The 25,385-nt window shown below is 37.3% G+C and overlaps 4 protein-coding genes across 4 annotated transcripts; 3 read left to right on the top strand and 1 right to left on the bottom strand.

The window, feature by feature from the left end:
• Positions 1 to 6,632: 6,632 nt before the first annotated feature.
• On the top strand, positions 6,633 to 8,598 carry LOC130746169 (RING-H2 finger protein ATL67). Its single transcript, XM_057598718.1, is given in 3 exon segments — positions 6,633 to 7,675; positions 7,677 to 7,696; positions 8,386 to 8,598. Coding segments are annotated over 3 exon segments (564 nt in total). The 5' UTR covers positions 6,633 to 7,138; the 3' UTR covers positions 8,393 to 8,598.
• A 6,958-nt stretch (positions 8,599 to 15,556) lies between these two features.
• On the bottom strand, positions 15,557 to 17,586 carry LOC130744775 (serine/threonine-protein phosphatase 7 long form homolog). The gene is made up of 4 exons (XM_057596933.1): positions 16,769 to 17,586; positions 16,582 to 16,675; positions 16,166 to 16,468; positions 15,557 to 15,982 (listed from the first exon to the last, which is right to left on the bottom strand). Exons 1-4 carry the CDS (start codon positions 17,584 to 17,586, stop codon positions 15,557 to 15,559), a joined length of 1,641 nt encoding a protein of 546 aa, XP_057452916.1.
• A 1,242-nt stretch (positions 17,587 to 18,828) lies between these two features.
• On the top strand, positions 18,829 to 20,976 carry LOC130746167 (probable methyltransferase At1g29790). The gene has a single exon (XM_057598716.1). It carries the CDS (start codon positions 19,227 to 19,229, stop codon positions 20,700 to 20,702), a length of 1,476 nt encoding a protein of 491 aa, XP_057454699.1. The 5' UTR covers positions 18,829 to 19,226; the 3' UTR covers positions 20,703 to 20,976.
• Positions 20,977 to 23,206: 2,230 nt separating this feature from the next.
• Positions 23,207 to 25,318, top strand: LOC130746171 (reticulon-like protein B5). Its single transcript, XM_057598719.1, has 5 exons — positions 23,207 to 23,557; positions 23,990 to 24,170; positions 24,265 to 24,406; positions 24,668 to 24,737; positions 24,827 to 25,318. Exons 1-5 carry the CDS (start codon positions 23,353 to 23,355, stop codon positions 25,003 to 25,005), a joined length of 777 nt encoding a protein of 258 aa, XP_057454702.1. The 5' UTR covers positions 23,207 to 23,352; the 3' UTR covers positions 25,006 to 25,318.
• Positions 25,319 to 25,385: the final 67 nt, after the last annotated feature.

The following is a 25,385-nucleotide window of genomic DNA, read 5'->3' on the forward strand; positions in this document are numbered from 1 at the left end:
ATAATTATTTTCTATAAATAGACACGTTTGTTAGTCTTGTAAAACTTTTTGAGTGGTCAAAGTTTCATCTTTTTAACTAATTAGGCTTTTAGAAAGGTATTGACCTTGCCCGTTTATTAACTTGGTCTAAGCATGACATATGTCTGTTGTAGGACCCTGTCAGCAGCATTAGTGGTGGAGTCAAGAATTTAACCTAATCGGGCCGAGAGCCCATGATTAAGAGAGAATTGTTGTAACCAGGAAAAAAATTGATAATATTTTTTTGGAGTTGTAGTTTTCATGACTTTTTGTCTATTATTAATGACAAAATGTCCAAAATCTATATACTATAGAAAAGAAGAACTCTGTGAGACCCACTTAGATGAGTTGGCACTCCCAGGTTCACTCTTATCCACCCTCCCTCATTAGCGGACAAGTGTCAAGCTCTAAATCATTCTGACAAATTTATGGCGAGACAATTTCTCCTTAATTTTAGTTTTGTGGCCCATCATTGACAATCTATTGAATAATCATAAAAAATCTCATTAATTGTTGATTAATTTTTTTTAACTGTCCATTTATGCTGAATCAAAAGTCATCACCCATCAATGACTACTTATGGAATAGTCATTCAAAATATTATTAATTGTTGTTTAATTTTTTTTAAACTCTCCATTAATGCTATAACAAAAGTCATCACCCATCATTGACTACCTATGGAATAATCATTCAAAATCACATTAATTGATGTTTAGTATTCTTATTCATACATAAGGCTTAAAAACGAAAACTTTCTCACTTTTGTTATACGTATCTTGCTTTTTTTTATGTGATTAAAACCGATTTTGCTAACCTTTCAAAATCTACGTTTTTGAAATCAAGATTCAAATTCAAATTTTAAAATTTTGACAACCTATAAATTTAAATTTTGAATATTCTTTTTGGAACAATATTCTCCTTTCATTTTTCACATGCAAACAACATAAACCCTAATTATTTTCATCTATATAAACTCCCTTATGTAATTCTTCTCCTCTATCATTTCATCCCTTAACCATCATCTAAGAGCTTTGAAATAACTGTTGTTGTGATGACTGGGAAATTGAGAAGCAAATGTTAAAAAAGCAAAAAAAGTTCAGGTATTGCTTTTGATTCAACCAATTTCTTGCCATATCATAAGGGTATAGTTACACCTCTATGAACATTATGAAATGATCTGCAACGTGTGTGATTTATTGAAATGATTTTGATTGGAGTGATGCTCTTTTACTTTTCCTTCTGTAATTCCATATGCCTCATCACCATGGGACTTTTATTGTGAATTGGAATTGGGAATGGTGAGCTTATATGGAAGATTCTTGAAGAGTGAATACAACATGTGAGGTTTTTGCCCTCTTCCTACTTTCTGTTAGATTTTGCTGAATTTTTTGTTTGTGTTTTCCAGAGTGGCTTGGTTGAGTTTTGTTCTACAATTAAAAACCAAAGAAGAAATAGAAGGAAGGAGAGGTAAGCCTTGTGAATTTTTTGATTCACATTTATTTTGAGCAAAGCATATTGAAACATATAACTCAGGAAAACATATACATCTTTAGATTTTAGGCATGAATCTTCATCTACTGACCTTGCTGCATGATTTAATGTTCAGCATGTTACAATTTGGTTATACTCTTTTTCTTTTGGTGTTCACAGATTTTGGTTGAGGATGACAGTGTTGAACAGTTGCGGCTTACATAATTAGTATTAAGTGATGTAAGTTAAAATAAAATTAAATGCTATTATATATGCACATGCTATCACTATAGAATAGTTACGTATTGTGAATTTCAATTTTTACTCTAATTTCAGGATGATTCAGATCCGTTCATGACAACTACTTTTGGATTAAAGGCTGATGCATTATCTTCTTCCAACTTAGCAAAGATTGTCGTTTTATTTTGTAATTTATTTATTTATTCGTGCATGTTGAGTTATTTACTGTTTTGCGTTTAGATTATGGTGTGACTATTATTTTTAAGTGAATGCATTTTCTTTTTTATAAAATGTAAAAAAAAAATGAGATTTGAGTTTGAAATTTTAATTGAGTACTAAATAATAGTAATTAGAGCCTAATTTTCAGTCAGATTTTAAAATACTTGATACTTTTTTTTAACAAAATAAGCAAATCAATAATAAATATTATGGGTAGATATTCAACTTTCTTATGCAAAATCAGATTTAGTTTGTGATCAGTATAAATAAGAGAAATTTGTTTATTTAATGAAAAGGAAATGAATAATCAATTTTAAAAAAATCATTTTGATTGGGATACATTTACTTTCAAGGTAAAATGAATTAAAAAAATGTCAATTCTGTTGAATAAATTTTGATTTCTCCTTTAATAATAATTAATGGGGTTTCTTTAACTTTTTATGTAATAAATATAAAAATTAGAATAATCCCATAGATTGTGGTGTGAATATTCAATTTAATATTGAAATTTGAGTTTGAAATTTGAAATTGAAAATTGGTTGTGAATAATAATACTTGCGTCAAAATTTATGGTGTGATATTAAAAAAAATGTAAACACTTAATCCTTTAGTTTTAACGAAAAAAGAAAATAAATATTGAATTTAATGAGTACATAATCAACTTTCTTAAGCAAAATCAGATTTAGTTAGTTATGAGTATAAATAAGGCAAATCCGTTTTTTAAGTAAAATGGAAATGAATAATCAATTTAAAAAAAAAATATTCTAATTGGGCGACATGAAATTTCGGAGTGGAATGATGAAAAAAAGAGTCAATTTCGTTTTAATTAGTAGATTTTGATTTTTCCTTTCATAATAATTATTGGGGTTTCTTTTACCTTTTTTTAGAAAAAATTTAAATAATGGAATGATCTCATAGATTAAATTAAGGAGTGAATATTTAATTTTATTTAATTAATTTATTATTTTTAAAATTGTAAAAAATAATTTTGCGATTTGATTTTGAAATTTAAAATGGGTACTAAATAATAGTAATTTGATCCAATTTTTCACTCGGATTTTAAATTATTTTTCTTAGACACATAATACGTTTTTTATTCACCCTAAATCAGTTGTAAATTTATTCATAATAATTAATTACGTTTATTTTAATTTTTTTAAGAAATAAATATAATTTATTGAATCATCTCATAGATTAAGGAGTCAATATTCAATTTAAGTTAATGCATTTCCTTTTTTAAAAATTGTAAAAAAAAATTGAGATTTGAGTTGGAAATTTAAAATGAGCACTAAATAAAAGTAATTGAGACCAAATTTTAAAACATTTTTCTTAAATGAGTACTATATACTTATGATTAGATCACATGGCAAAAAAGTTTCACGGGGAAAAACATTTTACACAAGAAATAGTTCATGTAAAAACTAATAATTTTTGCTATCTTTTCATTCTCATCCTTCCCTTATGTCTCATAACTTTTACCACTTTTGCTAACTCTCGGGAATAATTTTTAATCTAATTTAAGTATATTTTTCATAATTTTAAAAATATTTAGGATTAAATGTATATGAAGTTTTTGTCAAATTTTGCAAGTTATTACTCATTGTGATTTTATTTGGTTGAATGCTCATTTTTCAATTTTTCATATCTTAATTCATTAATCGTGCTTAAATAATGAGATCAATATTCACCGTGCAACGCACGGGGTAAAAACGCTAGTACAAAAGAAAAAAAGTTTTGATACATTCACACTTCACTTTATTTATCATCTTATTTTAACTCATTTTCTTCTTATCACTCCACATTTTCTTTCACATAGCCTATTATATCATTCATTTATCTATCTTTTCTTCATTGCTCATCTTAGTGTGAGTATAATTGAGATGTGATCATAATTTATTAAAAAAAAAAGCCCAAAGAATTGAGGCCAATAAGTACTAGCGTTTTTAGCCTAATTCTTTACTATTCTTGTGTTAAGCTAAGTGTTAAAAATATTTAAAAGATTTTCGATTATAAAAAAAATATTTAAAAACTTAGACTTAGTGGAACCAAAAAAATATAAAAAACTTGAACTTACACTTATATATTGTGTGACCCTATCTCTCGACCATGTGATAAAAGCCTATCCTTATGTGATTTGAAGGCTGGGATACTATATTGGCTTAATTGCAACTTTGGTCCCTGACGTTTATTAATTTCACGATTTTAGTCCCCCACCTAATTTAATTACACGGATGGTCCCTGACTTTGCTGGTCGTCTGCAACGTTGGTCCTGCCGTTTATTTGTTAACAGAGAAGGCTTACGTGGATGTCCAATTGAAGATAGAAAGAAGGACTGAAGATAGAGGGAAGCATGTGAGTTGCACGTGAGACCTGCAACGGTCATCTTCTACCCTCTTCATCCTTAAAAATCAGAGCACCGTGAGGAAGATGTCTCGAAGCTTGAGATTGAGCGAAAAAGGAAGGGATAAGGAACAAACGAGTCCCTGGAGGCGACGAAGAAAGTTGAATCAGTTGCTGGTCTCTTTCTCTCTCTAAGTCGACTTCCACATCAGTTAAGTGACCATCCACGTAAACCTCCTCCATTAACAAATAAATGGTAGGACCAACGTTGTAAACGTCCAGCAAAGTCAGGGACCATCCGTGTAATTAAATTAGGTGGAGGACTAAAATTGTGGAATTGGTACACATCAGGGACCAAAGTTGCAATTAAGCCTACTATATTAATATCTATTACTCATGTGGGGTGGGAGGGGTAGCTCACTTGGTTGAGCTAAGGGTAGAAGTAGGTGTTGGAGATGGAGGTCCAGGGTTCGAACCCTGAGGAGGAACATTTGTAATTGCTAACAACTAACCACTAACATTTGCCTATAAAAAAAAAAATCTATTACTCATGTGAGAAACAAATACTATAAAAACACTGCAAAATATAAGGGTGGCTATGGCACCTGTGTGCCACCCCTGCCTCCGTCTCTGGGTAGCGTGACCTACTTACATCTCTAATTTCAAGTTAGGTTCTTAGATAGTGATCTTTTTTCTTTCAAACTTGATATGTAACCGGTAGTAGCGAGTAAAAGATGAGAGTCCTAATTTAGAAATTTTTTTAGAGGTCCATATTAGGCAAACCCTATTTAATAAAGTTTGTTAGTGTAGCTATGGTTAATTATTTCATAACATCCCATAGTCATTTTAATATATTTTTTTTCCATCGTTCTCTGTTTTATTTGTTAAAATCATGCAAGTCCTCCTAGTTAGTAGTAGGACTCATAATTTAGCGGATCACATGTGGAATTCAACAAATGAGAGTGAGGAGGATATGGAGAGGGAGAGAGAGTGTGAGAATCCCACAAGGAAATATAAATAACCAATTTTATTTTATTATTAAATTACAATTAAATCAATTAAGTATTGGCATTCTTGCCCATACATGAGCTAATTCACGTTGCCTATTTCTTCTTTCCCAATTTTTTCACAATTAAATCAATTTAGTACCGGCGTTCTTGCTTAGGGTGGGTGGGCGGGCCTAGCGAGGGCACCGACTAGGTTCCTTAAGGACGTGCTGAAGGCCTCTGTTTTCCGGGCTTCTCGCAGAAAGGTTTTTGAAGATGCGAAGATGGGCCTGGGGTTTGATAGGGGTGCTGCTTGGGTGAAAGAATTCTCGTTGCTTTCATTTTCCCTGAGTAAGACTCTCGGGTTCTCGGTCCTCACGTAGCTGGAGGGTTCAGAGTGGGCGAAGTCTTTGGGGCGGAGGAGAACGATGTTGCCTCTGTTTCTTGGATCTCCTTACAGGGAGGGTTCGGGACCCAGTTTTTCCCTTTTGCCTCCCCCCATTTCTCATCCTTCTCCACCCAAAGAGGCTGTGAAAATTTCAAGGCCAAGAGGCAGGCCAAAGAAGGTCGAGGCTAAGGGAAATGAGAAGACAGGTCATCCTACGACGTGTCTTTCCTCGACGACCATGGATGGCAGTGTGGTGGTGACGAAAGGGAAATAGCTGATGGTTTTACCTAAGAAATTGTGAAATCCTTATGACGTCATGACTTGTGCGAGAAGTGTTATCCTAGTGGGATTGCGACTCAAATCTTGGCTAAAAGGTCTCCTTAACTTGCTAGTTTTTCTAGTTTCATGTTGGTGTTGGGTGGGCTTTTTGTGGGGTTTTGTTGGGATTTCGCGGGCTTTGCTAGGTTTTGTTGATCGGTAGCTGTCCTTAGTGGATTTGTTTTACGCTTTAGGGAGGTTTTTAGGCCTTTTCGAGCAAATATGCTTTTTCCAGGTGTAACCTTCGTTAGCAACGTCTTTTGATCCTTTTAAGTATGGTGTATATCTTTGTTCCATCTCCCCACCTTTATATCAATACATATTTTACTTAAAAAAAAATTAATATGAAAAAATTTTCATATAATAATAGAAGTTTTTGTACACTTTTTATTTTGAAGAGAATAATAAAGGTTCCTTAGAACTAGCGTCTAGCATGAAACACAACCTTTATGTATGGGATTGACATCATTATTCTATATTCTTTCTTTTTATTTGTAATTTTACCTTGTTCTTTTTCTTATCTTCTTAACCTCTCTTTTGTATTGGGTTGAAGTACCCCCCGTGCTTCCCTTCAATATATTATTCATGGCTTATAAAAAAAAATAAATGTATATAGGTCAACTCCATCTCACGTTTTGGTTCGACCGAGTCAGTTGATATTCAAAATCTCCAATGAAGCTTGAGAAGAGATTCTTCTTTGCAACAGCAGCTCACAGCCTTTGTTTATTTGTTGCCCGCAGGCACGACCATGCACGATCAACCAAAAATTCCAAGCACTTTCTTCCCAGCACACTCCAACCTCCTCCCAATCTTCACCACCACCATTGTCCCATAACAAACATCAAAATCAAACCATAAAATAAAAAAACACAACAACCAAATCAACACCCAATAATTTACACTTGTTTATAACTAGTGTTCCCAATTCCCTGCACTTCCAAGTTCCAAAAGTCCATGATCATCACCAAATCAACACACAACAAAACAATTTAATGCCATTTGTGTTGAGCTGAGCTGAGCTGGTCACATCACACTAACATTAGTAGTATTAAATGCAGCAACTAATGCCCCCACCCACCCTTTTCCCCTAAGAAAAACCCTCCATTCTCCTTCCACAAATGGGTTATTCCCCTTTTCATCCCTCTCCTTCTTCTCCTCCATGTCCTCTCCTCCTTACCCTTACAGTTACTCTTCACCACCACCACCACCACCCACTTCCCCTTACCTCACCAACCTCGGCTTCGGCTACTCAATCGCCATCGCCCTCGGCTTCCTCTTCCTCCTCTCAACCCTCATCCTCTCTTCCTACCTCTGCTGCCGTGCTCTCCGCCACAACCGCCGCCGCGCCCCCGACGGCGTTGTTCTGCCGCGCATCATCTTCGTCGCCGAGGACGGCGACGAGGAGGAGGGGCCGCGCGTGTCGGGTCTGGACCCGAACGTGATCAACTCGTACCCGAGGTTCCAGTACGCGGCGGCGGAACGCGGCCACGGCGAAACCACGTGCTCGATCTGCCTCTGCGAGTTTAAGGAAGCGGAGATGCTGAGGATGATGCCGGAGTGCCGCCACCATTTTCACCTCTGTTGCCTTGACTCGTGGCTGAAGCTTAATGGGTCTTGCCCTGTTTGCCGGAACTCGCCGATGCCGACGCCGTTGTCGACGCCGCTGCAGGAAGTGGTGCCGCTCTCTCAGTACGCCCGCTGATAGGAGGACAATTAGGTGATTTTCTGTTTCTTGAGTTGGGAAACAATGTGGGGGTGGGGGAAGTGTAAGTAGATGTGAGAAAAAATGGTGAGATTTCAATTTTTTTTCTTTTAATTTTTTATTTTCTTTGAAGATCAAGAAAATGATTAGATGGTGGATTGGTGAGATGCCAATGCAGGACTCTTATATTTGTTGCGCTTGCATGCGGCAATGTGAACTTGTTGTTAGTGTTTGTTTGTCTCTAGGATGGAAAATCTTTGTTTTGTTGTCTGTGTTTTGGTTGATTTGACATTGGATATCTTGATTCTTGAACTCTTGTTCTCATGTCTCAACTTATGTTGACCCACAAGCCACGACAATATCAGTGGAGGATTTCTTTGCCTTTTTTATTTTCTTTTTTCCTCTTTCTCCTTCTCTGGTTTGGAACAAGAAATCAGTACAGTTTTGTTTCCTTTTTTTAATTCATGGACTCATTTAGTTGTAAACAACTTGTATTGGTAGTAGTTCATTCTTAATTCATGCTCAACCTGCCCTTGTTTTGGCCCCATATTCTGATAATATCATCCTGAATTACAGGAACTAGATGCAATGTTTATAATGTCAATGCACTCTCTATTTTAAGATAACCTGGTCAAGTTGTAGATTATATTATTGTCTTGCTTAAGCTGCACACTTCATAATTCATAATTCTCTAATTTTTGTAGCATGTAGTGGTGCCAGCTCGTTCTTAAAACAGTGGCATGGTTCTTTCAATCTTGCACTCACTGATTATTGCAAAACATGAACACTATGTGCAAGCCTTGTTGGACCCGGTCTTTAGAGCCTTATGTTAGTCAATTCCTCTCTATCCTCAGTTGCATTCTATAGCTTCCTGCTATATTCTATTCCCAGTTGCTCATTATTGCCCTTATGGCTTAATAACTCAACAGGATACCACGGTACCACCTTTCATACTTTCATTGTCAAAGTAATCAGCTTCAAGGTATTATCCCACGGTTTATTTTGCTGTTCTGATTTCATGCTGTATGGATTATCTTCACTTTGAGCTTAGTATATTTGTTTACTCATACTTGATCTAAGATCTTAATTCAATGTATTGACTCTTGGAATTTTGTCTTGAGTCCGGAACATACAGGAATCACAAAACACAGATTTTGAAAATGGGGAGGACAAGGTGATTCTATGTTTGGTTTCCAGTTAAAATCCACATTCAGTGCAGTAGAATTCGAAAACTCGCGCTACAAGGCACCAAAATGTGAAAGCAACCTAAAATCTCCATTGACTTTTAGTTGGGTTCAATTGAAAAGTGAAAACCATTATCTTTCTACTGGGTGCTCTTACTTCTCTTTGGTTTTCCAATGTCCAAGTTCTTTTCCTTCAAGCAATTTAATCTACTGATATTTGTGTACTAAACTTCTACCACTCCATGACTTCCTCATTCAGATGGAATGTAAGAGAGTTAAATTTAACACCCATCCATATAATTTCACACTATCTAAAAATTGAAATCTCAAAATACTCTTTCATTACTCACCCTACCTCACAAGTTCCAGTATTGTATTTTTTAATATACCCGGTCTTAAAAAATCTGTTATCAGTTTTTAACATATCAAAATAAAAAAATTAGGACTCTATTTTAAAAAAATATCTACCACGATTTATAAACCAGTTGTGTAATTTTAATATAGTGGTTGTTAACATATTGAAATTTAAAACCCGGTATGTGATATTGTTATGGTAGGAATAATTTTATTATTGCAAGCATGTGGGACTTGGGAGAAACAAAGCTTTCTTCTTCTAGTTCAAGGCCTGTCCACAAAGAAATTTGATTGTAGAGGAATAGATTTGATATGGTCCAGAAACTTGTGTACCAACAATGTGGGGGCTTAACTTGCTGGTCCTTTTCCTCCAAGCTCATGTCAGGTCCAATACATCATCGTTGTCATCAACTACTTCAGCAAGTGGATCAAAGTTGGACCTCTGGCCACCATCACCCCGACCAAGGTCCAAAAGTTCTTTTATTATATCATCACCATCCAGTTTGACATTCCACAACCGATGATTACTGACAATGAAACCCAGTTCGTTCACTTCGGTCGAGCATCGTCAAACCAACATCCAAGTTTGAGGTTGTAAACTGTGTGATTATTAAAGCCCTCAAATGAAAAGATAAGGAAGAAGGAAGTCGTCGTAAGTTGGCCTGACCACCTAGATCACGTCATGTGGGCTTATTGGGCCACGTCACATTCCACTAGAGAGAATCCCCCTTCAAGGTCACCTACGGCTCGAACGCCATAGTTTAATGAAAATTAGCAAGTTATCCCAAACAAGGGAGTCATCCCCTAACTCGGACAATGATCGTGCCATATCTAGGCGACAACATGGACCTGGTGGATGAGTAAAAGGCCATATCCTATATTCAAGAGGTGGCCACCAAGTAGAGGATCACATTAAAGAACAACGCTATGGTAATTCCACTAGAATTCGCTCTTGGAAACCTAACGTTGCGCAAAGCCGACATCACAGGTCGCGACACCACGTGTGGGAAGTTAGCCCCTAACAAGGAAGATCCATACTTGGTGATCAAAATCACCAGCAAGGGGGCTTATTACCTCCGGTCACTCTAAGGGAAAGATGTTCTACTCACACCAATAAACAAGTCATTTCGTTTAGTTTAATTGTAGAATTACCAAGGATGTTTTTTTGAAGATAAAGATGACTTCTTTTCAAAATCAGAAAACCAATATTTTTTTGCAATCAACTAACTTTTCAGCTATCAACTAGCTTATAAGTTTTCAACTAACTTATTAATTAGACGTGAAATATTTACGAGGAGAGAACTATACACAAAATTTTCAAGTGTTAACCTGAAATGATCATAATTGTCTACCGATAGATAGTAGACAACAACATGGAACGTTTAGGCCGGTTTTAACTCATTTCCCCAATTTGCTGGTGAATATGCATTGCTCTGAAGAAGACTGAAAACTTTCCAAATAGATGCTATTGAAGGAGTTTTTACGGTACATCGGAAAGATAAATTGCACCCGTCAGCGATTGATCATTGGACCTCACCCGCCCAATCCATATGTCCCATAACTTTTACCACTTGAGCTATTATTCGAGGACCTATTGAAGGGGTTTGATGATGTGATTCAAATTATCTTTAAGATAATATAAATTTATAATACAGGATGAGTTTATACATAGTTGAAAACACACCATAGATTTCAATTTCCCTGTTGATCACTTGCTTTATTTGTCTATATTTAGAACAATTGCACGGTTTTGTTTATGTTTGGGTAAACGGCGCCTATGACAATTAGCACTCATTGGGTATCCCTTTATTCATAAGCTAATTTAAGAAATTTACTGAAATATATTATAGATAAGCATAACTTTTTATTCATAAGCTAATTTGAGTAGTTTAAAAAATAGACTCAAAACAACTTACAAGTATATCATAAGTTATTTATATTCTTGTTTGGAAGAATTTATTTGACCTTATCTTATAGCGTACGTGAACAAGTATTTGAATATTGAGATAACTTATATAAATAGCTTGTCCTCCTATATATAAGATATTTTGAACTTATTTTCAAAAATTGTTTATAATAGCTTATGAATAGAGCTTATGCTTATTTATAATTTATTTTTAACTTATTTCAATAATTTTTTAAAATAGCTGTTGAATAAACGCTTCTGGTCATAAGCGCTTAATTTCAAGTTGTTTTCCTAAATGCACCTAAGTCCCCCTAAATACTTGCATAAGTGTTTACACTATAATATAAACTCAAATAAACTCCTCAGTGGCTTTTTTTCTGAATGGCGTAAAAAAATTATTAATTGGAGAAAGGGGGTGAAAAAAAACAAAATTAGCTGTCTGGGGTAGTTTCTGGTTTGGTCTTGTGAGCATTCGAGAGGAATCTTGCGAATGATAATAGGACAAAACACTTTTCCAGAACTGAATGACATGAATGGAAGCTTTTTCAGGTTGAACAGTAGGCATTCGCAAGGATGCTTGCGAATGGTAATAAGACAAGATGGAATATGGTGCTTTTTCAGTGTTATGACATGGAATCTGCTTTTGCAGTCTGGCATACGTTTGCAGACTTGCGAAACCTAATAAGACAAGATGGAATCTGCGTTTCAGACGTGCGTGTGGGAGACAAGGGATTCGCAATAAAGCATGCGAATGGCTGACATGAATAGGTGATGGGTGACATGGAGACAGGAGACAGCCAGTGACAGGCGTTTGCAGGCTCGCGAATGCTTTGTCCACAGGCCTTCAAATGCTTTATCGCGAATGCATAAAAAATATAATTTGCGAACACCAGTTATAAAACCAAGCTCTCTGAACCAGATTTCTTCTCAACACCATTTGCGAATTTTCTCCACAACTTCATACGTTATAATAGCTAAAAAATCACCAAAGATGGATAGGGTCATTGCTTTTGTGTATTCTGGAGGTAGAGTTTTCAATGGCAACCAAGGTGTCATTTTTGAAGGTCAAGCTAGGTCCATGCATCTCAAATGCAACATCACATTCGACCGCTTGAAAAGTAAAATCCATGAGAGGTTGAAGCTCCAAAGATACCAAACAATTTCTAGAGTCATTTGCAGATTTATGACTAACTCAAATCCGATCTTTTTTTCACCTCTTGAGCTAGTTGATAATCAAGACGTGAGTGTCATGATGGATGGATTTCGTCAGCAATCTTTCATGACAACGCTAGAGTTATACGTTGATATTGTTGAAGCTGGAAGTTCATCAATACCGGCCTCAACCAATCCGATAAGTGCGCAGCAGACATTCGCTCATGAAGCCGGTGGTAGCCGTGAGGAGGTTGTTCATTTGGGTGATGACACAGTGAATTTGGATGACGATTATGACTACCATGACACTGATAATGTGGATGGTGAGGAGATTTTATCTTCAGATGATCATGATGAAGATGAAAGATTGGACAACAGAGGTGACTCGTCTGACTCGGACGAGGGTGGCTCTGACGGTAATCCTGGACCTCCTATTGGATTACTGATGCCGGTGAATGTTTCTCCTGAAACGCATGGTATGTATAGTCACTTTAACTCTTTAGGTGTTGTATTTATCCATATATCGTGTATGGTATAAATCTTCTTTGTTACAGGCGTCCCAACCCCATTTTGGAATGAGTCTCCACACTATTCATATATTAACTGGGAACACCCCGATGAAGAGACAGATTTCTATACTGGCGGGGATGATCAGACATCGTGGCAGCTAGGTCATGAATTATATATAGGTCAGTGTTTTGAGACCAAGAAAGATGTCCAGATGGCCCTCAAACATTATTGTTTTAATCTAAATATAACTTATATTGTGGCCGAATCCAAACCCACATACTTTGTGGCAAAATGTCCGAATGGGTTCTCTTGGAAGTTGAGGGCCATGTGTTCTGTAAAAACTGGAATGTGGACGGTAACTAGGTGGGGCGGTCTGCATACGTGCATCAATACGATAGCGTCGCAGGATCATAAGAAGATGACATCCGACTTTATCTGTTCATTCATTCTTGGTACAATTTTTTCTAATGATTATTATATTGTTACCCTTAAAAATACTTAGTAACTTATGATTTTGTTCTAATGTCGCAGAGATGGTACGTACCCAACCTACTATACCTGTTTCTCTTATTCAAGAGAGGATCACTGGTGTGCTTAGGTATAAAGTATCGTACTTTAAAGCCTGGAAAGCGAAGCAGAGAGCGGTTGCACAGATCTTTGGTGATTGTGAAGAGTCATATGACTTGCTCCCTAGATGGCTGAATTATATGCTTCGGTTTTCCCCTGGGTCCTATTACGCAGTATCCACGAGTGACATTATCGACTGTAATGGTAATGTAGTTGTTGGTTCGAAGACATTTAAACGTGTATTTTGGACCTTCAAACAATGTTGTGATGCTTTCGAGTACTGCAAGCCTGTGATACAGATTGATGGGACATGGCTCTACGGCAAGTATAGTTCATCGCAACAACATAGGACGGGAACAACAATGTTTTGCCAATTGCATTTGCAATTGTCGAGGGGGAAAATCTGAGCTCCTGATCATGGTTTCTACGTTTGATACGTATGAAGGTCACCCAAAAACAGGGTATATGTTTGATATCTGACAGACATGCTGGCATCAAGGCGGCAGTACGCAATCCCGCTAACGGGTGGCAACCACCAAAACGCTTATCATGTTTACTGCATTCGCCACATTGCCAGCAATTTTAATTGTACGTTCAAGAATCAGAAGCACAAGCTTGACCTGATCAATATGGGTAAGCCACATGCGTATCTTCATTTATTCAAACTTGAATTGGTTAAATATCAAGTTGATTGTATTTGTGTTAAAATGTGCAGGTTACGAGCCTTGTCCATATCTTTTTCAGAGACAACTCCGCCGGTTTCGAGGAATAAGTCCAGCTATCAGAGATTGGATTGACCGCATCGACAATCAGACATGGAGTCGAGCATGCGATGAGGGTGGGCGTCGATATGGCCATATGACAACAAACTTATCTGAGGCCATTAACAAAGTGTTGAAGGGTGCAAGAAACATGCCTATAACTGCATTGGTGAAATGCACGTACGGGAGGATGGTGGATTACTTTGTTCAGAGAGGTCAGGCAGCAGCTCGTGAAAAGGCCGCTGGCCACATATTCTGTAAAAAGGTCATTGTAGCCATAGAAAAGAATGTTCTACTCGCAAGTGCTCATATCGTGCGCACGTACATCATCGATAGGACAAGGTTTGAGGTGGAGGAAGGTTTTAACCAGTGAAGGCATCGCAATGGGTATGTATGGTCTCTGCGGTTGGACAATAGAACATGCGAATGTGGGCGCTTTCAAACATTCAAGTATCCATGTGACCACGCAATCGCTGCCTGTATGCATCAAAGTTTAGACTATTGGAGTTTGGTGGACCCTGTTTATACGCTTCAGAGCATATTGGATGCGTATCAAGGACAGTGGTATCCCATTGGCAATGATATGAACATGCCACCAAGGGAAGGAGTTCGAATTGTTCCAGATCCGTCCACGGCTAGGGCGAAGGGTCGTCTTAGGTCAACTCGAATAAGAAATGAGATGGACTTGACGGAGCCTCAATCGAGTTGAAGATCGGTTTCGCTACAGAGATAAATGTTGTTCTTGTGTGTGAGGGATGTTCTTGTGTTTGAGGGTTGTTTTTATGTTTGGGTTGCTTGTGTTTGTTGTGTGTTTGTTGATTTTGTGTTTGCCCCAATAATGTGGTGGAAGTACACAACTGTTATGAGGTTGTATTAATTATGATGATCAAGATGAGAAATGAGTTTATGATTAAACTAATGTTTTTCCCTTCTATTTATTAATTAACAAAAACAATACAATAGATCGATGATGAGTTCGGTGGGATCCTGTTCCGCAATCAGGCCAAGGTGTGTCTCTCGCTACTCGATATGACTTACCCTCCTGTTCTGCTTGGTTCTCATGTTGGCTACCTTGGCCATAAGATAGTCCATGTTGGATGTTGGACTCATTGTCTCCTACTCCAGATGCTTGGTTCAAATCAAACACAAAGCTAGCCTATGCATGGCTGATCGCATCTGGGTTTGCAACATTCCAGAATGATGGTCGGGGATTCAACACGTCAAAAGCTCGGGGGATATCCAACACTTCACTTACACCACCGCCTCCCCATCTAGGTACAGGGCTCCATCATTGGGGATGAATGTGCTGCATTTCCGGTGTCCTGAACTGGTCATAAATCGAATGAGGCTCCTGTTAAAAATATTGTTATGACTGTGATTCACCGAAATGCATGTCCGGAATGTATGGCTGTGAGCCAGAATATGGTTGTGACTCCGGCATCTATATTTGTGGCTCTTGGTAGTGTTGGGAACTACCAGATGACCCTGACTCATTTGCAGGCTGTCTCGACCCACCACCAAAGTAGTACTGTCGGTATGAATCACCATGATGTAGGGGATACAATGAGTACTCACCATCTCGGGGTGGTAGAGTACCTCCATGTATAGTCACATCCTGAGCATGCACCTCTTTCCAATTCTTGCCCAAACCCTGTGCTTCTGCTCTTCCAACATGTGGTACGTCTGCATGTGTGGGACGTGGTAAGTCTGTAGGCATGAGTTGAACTGACGCAGCAGGAACAGTAATCCTGTCCAGCTGGTGGCATAATGTAAGGCAACGCGCGGCTTGGCTTTGCATTTCCTCAGGTGTATACGTACCGCGACTGACGTCAGAAAGTCCATACCACACATGTTGAATGTGTTCACCCTACATTAGTGAATAAATAAAAAGTTAGTATTTCAAAATTTACAAACGTAGGAAAAAAGAGAAGCAAAGGTTATATAACATTACAATTTGCCCTGTAGTCGAACTCTGACGCGTCAGCCAACGAATGGAATGTTGGGCGTGCCACTTCATGTAACGGTCGTTAGGGCTAGCTAACGTATTAACCACGGGTTGCTGAACCGTCCTTTGGTGTCTTTGCCCCCACATCTGTATAAAGGGCATCATGGCTGTAACCCAATCTTCCTGTTCCTTCCCCGACAAAGTTATGTCATGCAGTTTATCAATTTGATATGGTGGGTCAGGTACCCCCTGAAACATGCCAAACTGTTGCAAGGCTCTATCCTGTTGGTGCCACTCAACAAAGGTGTAGCATATCATTGGCACAACTGATCTCCACAAGTGCATACTTTGCCGACACCGTTCCGGTAGCGAATTTATAACATGATCTAGGTATGGCCTCCAGACAAACTACACATCCAAATTAGACGAAAAAAATTAAGAACATAAACATAAAATGATTGAGACAAGATATCTTAATAATATAATATTAATGTAATATAATATTAGCATAACTAACTCACGTCTTCAATTCTCAGTTCGTCGAGCTTGATCCGCCACAAATCAATTTGATTCGTTTGACGACCAACGTCAACACGATTTGGGTTTCTTCCCCACCTGAAATAAAATTTATTAAGGATTTATTAACGACTTTTTTTGTCTCATTTATGTGAACAAATAAATATAACTACTTGTAAATTACGTGCATACCTTCCTGCGATGGGGCAGCCGAGTGGCAATATCGGTATGGTTTCAGGGGCAGTCATTGGAATCCTTTCCCAAGCCCAGATTTGGAGCAAATAAGTACAACCACCGATTTCTTGTCGTTCATAACCGGTTGCATGGCATAACTCATGATAGAGAGTTGTAAGCACGGTCGAACCCCAACTGTACGTGGAGGCCAGAGCTAAATTCTCTATTAGTAGTAGATATCTTAGAGGCACATGTGATCCCGAGTGGTCGGGTAATAAGAAAGTGCCAATCAGGCGCAAAATGAATGCTCTTGCAACAAATTCAGCTTCTGCCGGCTCAAGTGCACCTAGGTTTTGAAAATCAAAACACTGGTTTAACCATCTCATGTTTAAACAACTTCCTCTAATAGCACGTCGCGGTGGAGTGACTCCTAGCGCACGATTAACGAGATCAGACCAGTCACACCATGTCACCCCGGTAACAGGTTGCCCATCAATATTTAGTCCCAGCTGAACGGCAACATCTTGAAGAGTGATGGTGCACTCTCCAAACGACATATGAAAGGTGTGCGTCTCAGGCAGCCAACGCTCCACCGGTGCTGATATCAACACTTTGTCTTGTTTGATAGAACCACATAAAGCGGCCTCGTAAAATCCAGCCAGTCGAACATATTGTTCGATTTGTGGAGGGACACCATTCAAAGGAATGTGGGGTAATCCCAGCTTCAAGACTTTCTTATTTGTTTGGTTCCAAACATATCCCGACACATGTTTGTTTTGTTTCACCAACAACGTCGGATTTTTTGGACCGAGAGTTAGCACTGCTTCATCCGTCATTTACAAAACCTTCATGAAGTAATTACATGCAACCGAAAATTAGGCATCAAAGAAAGTTTGAGACTCAAAAACAAATGATAAACTAAAATATTTGAAAGGTAAGAATAAGAGATAGAGTTAGAAATAAGTACCAACAATATAGAGACTTTTACACTTGAGAGAGTTTGAGGGTAGGTAGAGCTTGAGAGGTATCAAACTTATCACTTGAGAGTTCAGAAATGAGGCTTAAAAGTTGAGAATTGAGAGAGTTGGAGAGGTGAAGTCGAGCATGCATGGAAAATAACTTCAACATTTCTGGGGGTTCTTTTATAGGGGTTTGAGACCGCCAGAAATGCTCAATATGGCCGACAAGCCATTCGCGAGATCAGTTGCGAATGCATGATCGTGGCCGACAAGCCATTCGAGTGGCAGGCTGCGAAAGCCTTTGCATACCTCTGCAGCTCTGCACCGTCCCATCCATGTCAGCCATTCGCGAGCATTGTTGCGTATGCCTCCTGTTCCTCAGTCAAAACACAAGACTGCATCGGGAAGGAGGAGAATCTCTCCTGGTGCACCAGATTCTCCTTGTCTTATTAGGATTCGCAAGGTACCTTACGAATGACTACTGTTCCACTTGACAAAGCTGCCGTTCATGTCATTCAGTTCTGGAAAAGTTGTTTGTCTTATTACCATTCGCATGGAATCTCTCGAATGCTTACAGAAACTACCCCAGACAGCTAATTTTGTTTTTTTTTCACCCCCTTTCTCCAATTAATAATTTTTTTTTATGCCATTCAGAAAAGAAAAAAAAAAGCCCTCCTCAGTCCTCACACAATTTTCCTCATTAGAAGCCAGCTTAGCTTATATCTAGTAGTCTAGTACCAATTCATCCCCGGCACATGCATGATCTCTTCTGCCCTTGATTCTGGTCCCATATTCGGATTCTTTTATCCTTAATTACAGGAACTAGATGTAATAACCTTGTATTCAGCATGGATCTTGGCATATCTATAAACACTGTAACACGTGCTCATGAAATTTTCACCTAGTTTTATGCAAAACCTACTCAATGGTCAAACTATATTTTAGCCTTGCTTCAGCTACTTCATACTTTTCGCACTGAGAACATTTTATAATCTGTTCAATTCATGTGATGCCAGCTCTTTCTTAAAGGAGTGGCATTCACTAGCTTTTCTATCCACAGTTGCATTTCCTAGTTTAGTGCTATATTAGCAATCCTCTGGATCCATGTAATAGTTGAATTCACATTATATTATGTTTTTATCAATAACTTTTTTTTCTGATTGAAATTAAGTACTTGTTAAGTGATCACTAGAATATTAGAATAATCAGCTAGGGAAGTGCCAAACTCTATTTATTAGCGTACTTAGGATATGGAATCAAATCTCATTATCCTCTATTCTCAGTTGTTCATTCTGATTTACCTTTTATAACTTATTTCACTGACAAATCATCAGCTTCAAAGTACTGTCCCATGATCAATTTTTCTGTCCTTGTTTTATCAATTCTGATGATGTGGCTGCATGAGCATCTTCTCTTTGAGATACATATGGTCAGTTATTTCTTAGTCTGAAACTACATATCTCAATTTCAAGGTATGTGTCTGTTTGAAAATTTTGTCTATTTTTTATAATGAATGTATGAAACCTTTGGATATTCTCATTCCTCAAGATACAGCAATGAAAAATCAGAAAGTTACTAAGAAGTTAAAAAGATGGAGAGGTGTTTACCTTTTTATCTTAATAGTGGGTGTTCTTGCTCTTCTCCTTTATGGTGCTGCCTTCTCCAGATTCTTCTCCTTCAAATCATTTCTCGGCACTGAATCCTTTTACTCCCATTTGAGTCCTGATAGCACAAATGGGAATCAACATAAAGGGATAATAACAGTGCAAATTGTGATTCAGAGAATTCAAAAGGAACTTGACAAACTGAGGGAAACAGAACAGGATCAATCATCATCATCATCACAATCTGCACTGGAGCAAGGTGCTTTTCTTGCTGACATATTAGGGCTTCTTGAGTCAGTAGTGGAATCTCACCCACTAAGTGAAGGGAATGATCAGAAAAATGGAAGCTACAACACCTTTCTTCACCCTCCGATGAAAGAAGAGAAACAATCTGATGAACCTGGTAATTACTTTCTGCGCGAAGAAATTCGCAAGTATGTGAGGATCAAGCCTAACAGATTGGGAAAACAGAACTTCATGGGGGCAAATGCAACTTTCACCAGCATAGGACACGCGTGCTTTGCGATGAAGGAAGAGCTAGAAGAGTACATGGAGTATGATGTTGGAGAATTCTGCAATGATGATTGGAAGCTAGCTCAAAAGCTCATGGTTCATGGTTGTGATCCTCTACCAAGGAGAAGGTGTTTTTCAAGAGGCCCCAAATTCTACAGCCAACCATTCCCTATTGAAGATTCCATGTGGAAACTCCCTGATGATAGAAATGTTAGATGGGGTAATTACAGGTGCAAGAGCTTTGCTTGTCTTGCAAGCAACAACAACACAAATAAGGGATTTTTCAAGTGTTCAGATTGCTTCAATCTCACTCATCATGAGATGCCAAGATGGGTTAGATTAGAAGGTGAATATTCAAATGAGAGTGCTGACTTTCTTATTAATGATGTTATTGGAATTAAGCAAGGAGAGATCAGAATTGGATTGGATTTCAGTGTTGGAACTGGGACTTTTGCTGCTAGGATGAGGGATTTCAATGTGACTATAGTTTCAGCAACTATCAATTTTGGAGCACCCTTCAGTGAAATGATAGCACTTAGAGGACTAGTTCCTCTCTACTTGACTATAAACCAAAGGCTTCCATTTTTCGATAGCACCTTGGATTTGATTCACACAACAAGGTTTCTTGATGGGTGGATTGATTTAGTGCTCCTGGATTTTGTGTTGTATGATTGGGATAGAGTTTTAAGGCCAGGGGGGTTGTTGTGGATTGATAGCTTTTTCTGCTTGAAAGAGGATTTGTATGATTACTTGCAGGCCTTCGAAATGCTGAGATATAAGAAACACAAATGGGTTGTTGCTCCAAAGCTTGATAAGGATGATAAGGAGGTGTTCTTTTCTGCTGTTTTAGAGAAACCTCCTAGGCCATTCCGGTGATCTTGTATCATGATCTTAGATCAACATTCTTTATATACTCTCACTTAATTTCTGATACATGTTAAGTTTTCAGTATTGTAGAGTTGTTTTCTGTGTTGTGTTAATAAAGTTTTGGAAGTGCTACTGACTATTGTAATATGTGTCAATAAGAAGCTTCATAGTTGAATATATAGTTCAGTGCCCATTCATTGAGGTACTTTCAGAAAAGGATTGATAATGTATACTGTAGTTAAGTCTCCCTGATTTCAGCCAGGGCTTTATTTCACACAATTGATTTTGCTCTTATTCTTTCTTTCCCCTCTCATCATATTGTTTGCTATCTGCAATTTTTTCAGACTTATTCTACTGGTATAATCTTCACCCTCACTATGTTTGAAAGCAACCCATGCCCTGTTATGATTGTAGAAGATGAAGATTGAAGAGGGAGAGTGTTCTTCAATCTAAGTTTGGCCAAAAATTGTTAATGTTGAAGTAAAATTAAATTTAGTTGATTTAGGATTTCAGGAGAAAAAAAATTGTTACAACCTGGAAAACTAATTCCAGATTAAGTTCCAGATTAAGTTATGCTGGGTTTTCTTAATCTTTTTCAAATATATCAATAAATTTGTATTATTATTTATCAATTTTCCATTTTATTTTTAATTGAAAATACAAGTTTCTATCACATCAGACTCATCTAATGAAGTTTCAAAAAAAAAAACCCCATCTAATGAAGGATACCGCATAATCATTAAAAGAAGGACGTCGCATAAGTACTCACCAATATGTAAACATTCCACCTGAACTTAAATTCAGACAATAATTAAAATCAAATATTTCTTTAATCGTATAGACCAAAATACATCTTAGAATAGATAAAATCAAACAAAACAAAAGAAAATTTAACCCAATTACTAATTGATGTAACACCATATTATAACTAAGTTTGTACTAATCAACACCGTAAACTTAGACAAATACACTCCATTAGCAAATTTGGCCATAAAAAAAATTGATGAACTTGAAATAATACAACTTATTACTAATCACCTCTTTTTATCAGGTGTGGCGACATTTACTGTATTCTGTCATTCACTACTTGTGGTTAGATGATGTAGCTTAATTTATGTTCTTTTTAGCATTCCTTTTGTTAAAAAAAAAAAACATATTCTTGTGAGTTGTGACCTCTTATGATTTTTTACCGCCATAAAACATATGACATTTAAAAATCACCAATAGAAATTAGGTGTCTAAAAGTGGTTGATGTAGTTTTTGTACCACACACGATTGTTTGGCCATTTGAATCCAGCTCTGTGCAGAATGGAGGAGCCACTATACTCCAACAAGTGACTCATCTTCCCCGTGCATGACCGCCACTTGTCCCCTTTCGTTTCAGTTGTCGGTCACCACTTTCGGAAAGCATCCACCATTCCACCGTCGTAGCCTGGTAGGTAGGTGACTTGCACCCCACTTATTCTCTGACAACCACTAATAACCTTTTTTTTTTCATTTAACACACAGAACAGAGACTAATAAATCTGCACCACAACTTCAATAATCTAATGTCATTAACATTTTATTTATTATGTAAATTTTAGCTCTATACTAGATAATTTAGAAAATTAATTAATACTCGATCTGTTCTAAAATATAGATTGTTTTAGGTTGTGTATATTATTTAAGAACTCAACATTTAATAAATGTTTTGATTGAAAATTTGATCTGTGTAGTTTGGATTGTACTAATCCAAGTGTGTTAGAGTATGCTAGCTTGTTCTGTAATGAGTATGTGTGTGCTATGTTGTATGTGCTCCTTTCTAGGGCTTGATATTCTCTGCTTGCAGTGACGGAACCAGAAATTTTGGGAAGCTGGGATAAACTTATTATTGAGTCCCTAAATTTTGACTTAACTTGTAAATTTTGCCCTTTATCTTTTTTTTTTGGCCCAAAAACCTACTTGGTCCAAAGAAATATTTTCTTTTTTTTGTTTGAGCTAGGGCAATGGACCCAGCAAACCTGGTGGTGGATCCGCCACTGTTTGCTTGTAAGTGCCGTTTGGCTTGGCTTACGCCTTAATCTGATGAACCTTTGACAAAAAAAAGTTGTGATATTAATGAGAGAAAGATATTATTGAGTGTTGTGATATATGAAAATTGAAGGTGTAATTAAAAGATATAATATTAAAGAAATGTATATAAGGAAGAAAGAGAAAAAAAATCATTAGTTTTACAAAAGCAACTTATATTTTGAAATATAGTATAAATTTTAAAACAACTTACATTTTAGAACGGACAAGATAATTATTTACTTAAAAAATTATCATTTCCTGTAAACAAAAACAATAGTATAAAAATTCCCTAAAAATAATAATAGAAAAATGCCTTGTTAAAAAAGAAAGGGTGAACCAAAACACCGTGAATCTCAACGGCGTTAAAAACCTCGACCACATCAAAACCCAAACGCCGTTCTCTGCTACCAGATTCAAATTTCTCCCGAACCTCAGCTTCGGAATCCAAACCTCGAAATCACAACACTATAAATTCCCACACCGAGATTCTCGCCCAAACCTCCCAGCATCACTCACATACACACACACTCTTCTCGCTACTCGCCCCCGATCCGAAAGGGCAAACGAAAATCTCTCATCTCCGTACTCGCATTAGGGTTTGAAAATGGCGGAGGAATCGGCGGAGAGCACGGTCACGACGGCGGCGACCGGTGAATCGCTTCTTGACAAGATCAGCGACAAGCTTCACGGTCACGATTCTTCCTCCGATTCCGATTCCGAGAAACCCTCCCTTTCTTCCGTTAAGCAGAAGATTTTCCGCCTTTTCGGTAGGGAGAAGCCCCTCCATTCCGTCCTCGGCGGCGGAAAGCGTATGAATCTCTCTCTCTACTCTGTTTGCTTGTGATTCTCGTAGATCTATGATCGGTGAAATGTAGATTTTGAATACTGCATTTTGTTAAATCACAATTTTAGGTCCGGTTTGGAAAAACAGCTTAATTAAGCGCGTGCTTATTCATAAGCTATTTTAAAAAGTTTATGGAAATAAATTGAAAATAAGTTCTATGTTCATAAGCTATTATGAAAATAAGCTCAAAACAGCTTATGCTATCAGATAAGCTCAAATAAGCTCTTCCAAACGGGACCTTAATCAGTTAAGATCTTCTATTTGGAATTCATTTTACTGTGATGATCTGATTCTTATTTTCACTGCTAAAACTGTTGATTTGAATCTTACTTTATTGGTTCATGATTCACAGATTGAGAAAGAGAGTTTCAATTTTTTCAATTGGTTTTAATTGCAGCTGCTGATGTTCTGTTGTGGAAGAACAAGAAGGTATCTGCTGGTGCACTTGGAGTAGCTACTGCTGTTTGGCTCTTTTTTGAGCTGCTTGAATACCATCTTCTTACTCTAGTGTGTCACATTTTGATTCTTTCGATTACGCTTTTGTTTTTGTGGTCCAATGCTCATACCTTACTTCACAAGTGAGATTCTGTAACTTTTTAATCTGTTGTAGTTGTTTGTGTGCTTTGTGTTTTTGTCTAAACATTTTGCATGTAATGTTGAATGATGTTGTAGGGCTCCGCCTCGCATTCCTGTGTTTCATCTTCCTGAAGAGCCGTTTCTGGAAATTGCGTCTGCATTGAGAATTGAGATCAATCACGGGTTTGCTGCATTGCGTGATATTGGTACTGGAAAAGATGTGAAGAAATTCCTCATTGTATGTAACTTGCAAACATCTAGTTCATTACTTCATTGCATGTCAGATTTTTGTTTTGCTTACTTAAGATATTAGGTGTGCTAAGTGCTAATTACCTTTAATCTTCCTAAGACATTGCTTGTGATTTTAAAACCACTATGACTACAATTTGATGTGCCCATGATTCCTAATTTATTGTTAGTGTAGCTTTCATGAGGAACTGAACTATTGCTATCATGTTATTGTCTTTTGCTGAGGATTTTGTTGTTGATGTTGTGTTAGGCTATTGTTGGCTTGTGGATTCTATCCATTGTGGGGAGTTGGTGCAATTTCTTGACTCTGTTCTACATAAGTAAGAATAATTTATACTCATTTCTTACATATATTTTAGAAGTTATGAACTATGAAACTTTATTGATTGTCAATGGTTTTCTTTTGCAGATTTTGTTCTGTTGCTCACAATTCCTTTCTTGTATGACAAGTATGAGGATAAGATAGACCCTCTGGCTGAGAAGGCAGCCCATGAGATTAAGAAGCAGTATGTGGTGTTTGATGCAAAGGTCTTGAGTAAGGTCTTGAGTAAGATTCCAAAAGGTCTATTGAAGGGGAAGTTAGCTTAGTGTTCAAGGATTTGTGTACTTTTGTGAAAGAGAAAGAACAAAAAAAAGCTCCACTTGAGTATTTTTAAATACAGGAGCCTCTTTCTGTTACCACCATATACCAAGTGTTGTTTTGGGGTTGTTTCTAGGCCTGGTTTGATATTCATACTCATGGGTTTAGCTTCATGATGTAGTGTTAATTTTTTGCTACAGGCGCCTGGATTTTATTGGCTGCAGTGTTGGATTCCTTGTAGTCATTCAGTCAGTGGCTGTTGTAAGCTAAAAATATTAATATGTTAAGGTTGTTTTTATAAAATTGCTTAGTTTTTCTTTCTATGTTGCATGCCGGGAAGAATGTTTTGAAGTACACTCATATTCATGTTTCATATCAAGGAAAAGGG

This window comes from Lotus japonicus, chromosome 3 (genome assembly GCF_012489685.1).
Source record: "Lotus japonicus ecotype B-129 chromosome 3, LjGifu_v1.2".
NCBI classification, from domain to species: Eukaryota; Viridiplantae; Streptophyta; class Magnoliopsida; order Fabales; family Fabaceae; genus Lotus; species Lotus japonicus.